General features: G+C 47.4%; 1 protein-coding gene across 9 annotated transcripts in view; it reads right to left on the bottom strand.

The window, feature by feature from the left end:
• The window catches only part of LOC116396301 (myosin-10), a 47,307-nt gene extending 44,946 nt beyond the window's left edge, over nucleotides 1-2,361 (bottom strand). For 4 of the 9 annotated variants that reach the window (XM_031870813.1, XM_031870811.1, XM_031870814.1 and 1 more), the window contains exons 1-2: nucleotides 1,856-2,360; nucleotides 425-802 (exon numbers count right to left, since the gene is read on the bottom strand). In XM_031870813.1, coding sequence (XP_031726673.1) covers nucleotides 425-769 — 345 coding nt within the window. In that variant the 5' untranslated portion in view covers nucleotides 770-802; nucleotides 1,856-2,360. Of the gene's footprint in view, nucleotides 1-424; nucleotides 807-1,855 lie in introns of all 9 variants that reach the window. The other 5 variants (XM_031870808.1, XM_031870810.1, XM_031870815.1 and 2 more) reach the window with 3 other exon arrangements.
• Between the last annotated feature and the right edge of the window lie 43 nt (nucleotides 2,362-2,404).

Genomic DNA, 2,404 nt, shown 5'->3' with positions numbered 1-2,404 from the left:
GGGGGTAATGGTCTGTAACCCAGAGGCACTAAAGACAGACGATCAAGTGGAGGTGAAAGTCTGGCAATGGTTAAAAGACAAGCAAGGTCTGTCACGCATGCTGCGTGGCCATGTGTTTGGTTGGGATTCGTACAGAACAGCAGAAAGTTCAATGCCCTCTCTGTCCCCTGACAAATAACTAATATCACATCTCAATTTTGACACAAGAGTGCCAAAGACAGACGGCTAAAAGTTAAGACTAGTGGGCACACAAGCAGAAATACTGCCCATCATTTTTTTTAAAAATTATAACAACTAGGGGTGAAATTCAATCTACAGCTGTGAGAGGATCTGTGAGTTTTTAAGGTTAATCATTAACCCTGTGTGGAGAGCAGAAACCGTTACAGAAGACACTCTTTGAAGGATCCAGGTCTAAGTCACTCACGTATATGAGCCCAGAGTAGTAGCGGTCCTTCAGGTTGTGCAGCACCGACGCCTCGTTCAGACAGGTGAGCTCGGCCATGTCCTCCACCTTGCTGAACTTGGGCGGGTTCATCTTCTGGATGTCGTCCTTGTTGACCACCGCCTTCTTGCCGTTCTCGGCCAGCTCCAGCAGCACCTCGTCGCCGCGCTCCTCCCGGATGCTGGCCGCCTCGAAGCCATTGCGCTCCGAGGGTATCCACACCAGCTTCTTGGCCGTCCAGTCGGCCTGCGTGGCTGGGTTGTAAACCACAGCCCGGTCCACGAACAGGTACCGCTCCGGGTCCTCTTGCCCGCTCCGATGAGACATCTTACCTGGGCTTTACCAGAGCAATGTGGCCACCTGGAACAGACAGGGGTGCAGGGATTGGTACACTTTAGACATCACAGGTAGGATATGAAACATCAGAAACACCTCATGCGCCCTTTATCACTCTTTGTGCACTTATGATTTCCTTTTGTAACTACACTCTATTATACATATTTAACAACTGTATTACAAACACATTACAGACAGATCATTCTGTGTGATGGAAGTCATGAATTTATATAATAAAACTCCTGGAGTAACAAAGTAGCAAATGCACAGGAAACAGTGCATCCAGTTCAGAGCATGACTAGTGATAGACGGTGGCACAAGTTAAAAGTTAGACTGCACTCTCGGTGTGGGTGTAGGTCTGATGGTCCAATGCGCATAGTGCGTAGGCTTCACCGCTCTCGCAGCAGATGCAGCGGGAGGGAGCGACGTCGTGAATGGCACCTCGCCACGTCTTCTTCCAGAGAGCTTGCGGTATAGAAAATAAACCACCGTAGTTCAGATAGGCTACAACCTGCGCGCGTCTGTACAGACGGAGCTTATTTAGCGGATAAAAGGACAAAGCACAGAAACAGAAACCCGATATCTGCGGTATTTTAAGCTGAACCTGCGCAACTGACATAGCGTTAGCAAACTAATGTAACGTTAGCCAAACTAGTGACGTTAACCGGAATGCGCACGACACGGTACATTATGTTATAACGGCAAATAACGTCAGCTAAAAGTCCAGTTATCACCGGCAGAACGACCGTTATGATAAACAAAAACAATCATTATATATATCATATATATATATATTTTAATACTATCTGCAGCAATGTTTAACACAAATAAAAGTGTGACGTTACTCATTAAACTATAGCTTAGCGCAGCTAAATAGCACTTATTTTATTATCTATTAAAGAGTTTCAGTGTTACCTCCTTACCTAACAGGTGGGGAAAGGGGGTCAGCAAGGTTCCTCACATTTAAAAGTAGAGTCTTAGTTAATGTTTCCTAAATAATGACTACCGTTATAGTCATAACTTAGTTTCTGGGTAACCCACATCACCCCCACCGCAGCTTCATAACAGTTAACGTACCTGGTGTGTGTGTGTGTGTGTGTGTGTGTCGTTAGGCAGCGAAGCAGCAGTCCGATCCTGTTCACCAAGCAGTCAGATCTCTCCTCCGGACGACGATGCGACCCCCGTGTGCGACTAGCTGCTCCACACAACTGAATGAAACGCAGGCACGTAACAGGGGCTCCGGTATGCGCCACATGCACAGTGTGCTGCCTCCACACAGAGCTACTGCCTCCACACTGGCGCCCCTCCTCACCGGAGCGGACTCGGACAGTTGCTTGCTCCCGCCTACTACGGACTGAGCTCACATAGAGACGGACCGAGCAGATCAATACGCCACACTGACTGCCTCCGAGATGACTCACTGGAGCAGAAATGTGGATCTGTGTGTGTCACGGTCTCTTTTAACTCACGAATTAAAACACGTTGATGACGAATTGCACGAGGACATTGTGCTTCAGTAAAAGCTTTTTCAAAAAAAAAAAATCTATCCCAAAAATATCTATGAATTGCACACACCCACTGGATGCAGCTCAGAGATAATTGGGCTTTCACTTTGCGGTCCCCCCC

The sequence above is a fragment of the Anarrhichthys ocellatus genome, unplaced genomic scaffold (assembly GCF_004355925.1).
Source record: "Anarrhichthys ocellatus isolate YVR2014 unplaced genomic scaffold, GSC_Weel_1.0 scaffold55, whole genome shotgun sequence".
Lineage (NCBI taxonomy): Eukaryota > Metazoa > Chordata > Actinopteri > Perciformes > Anarhichadidae > Anarrhichthys > Anarrhichthys ocellatus.
This window is presented reverse-complemented; position numbering and strand designations above follow the sequence as displayed.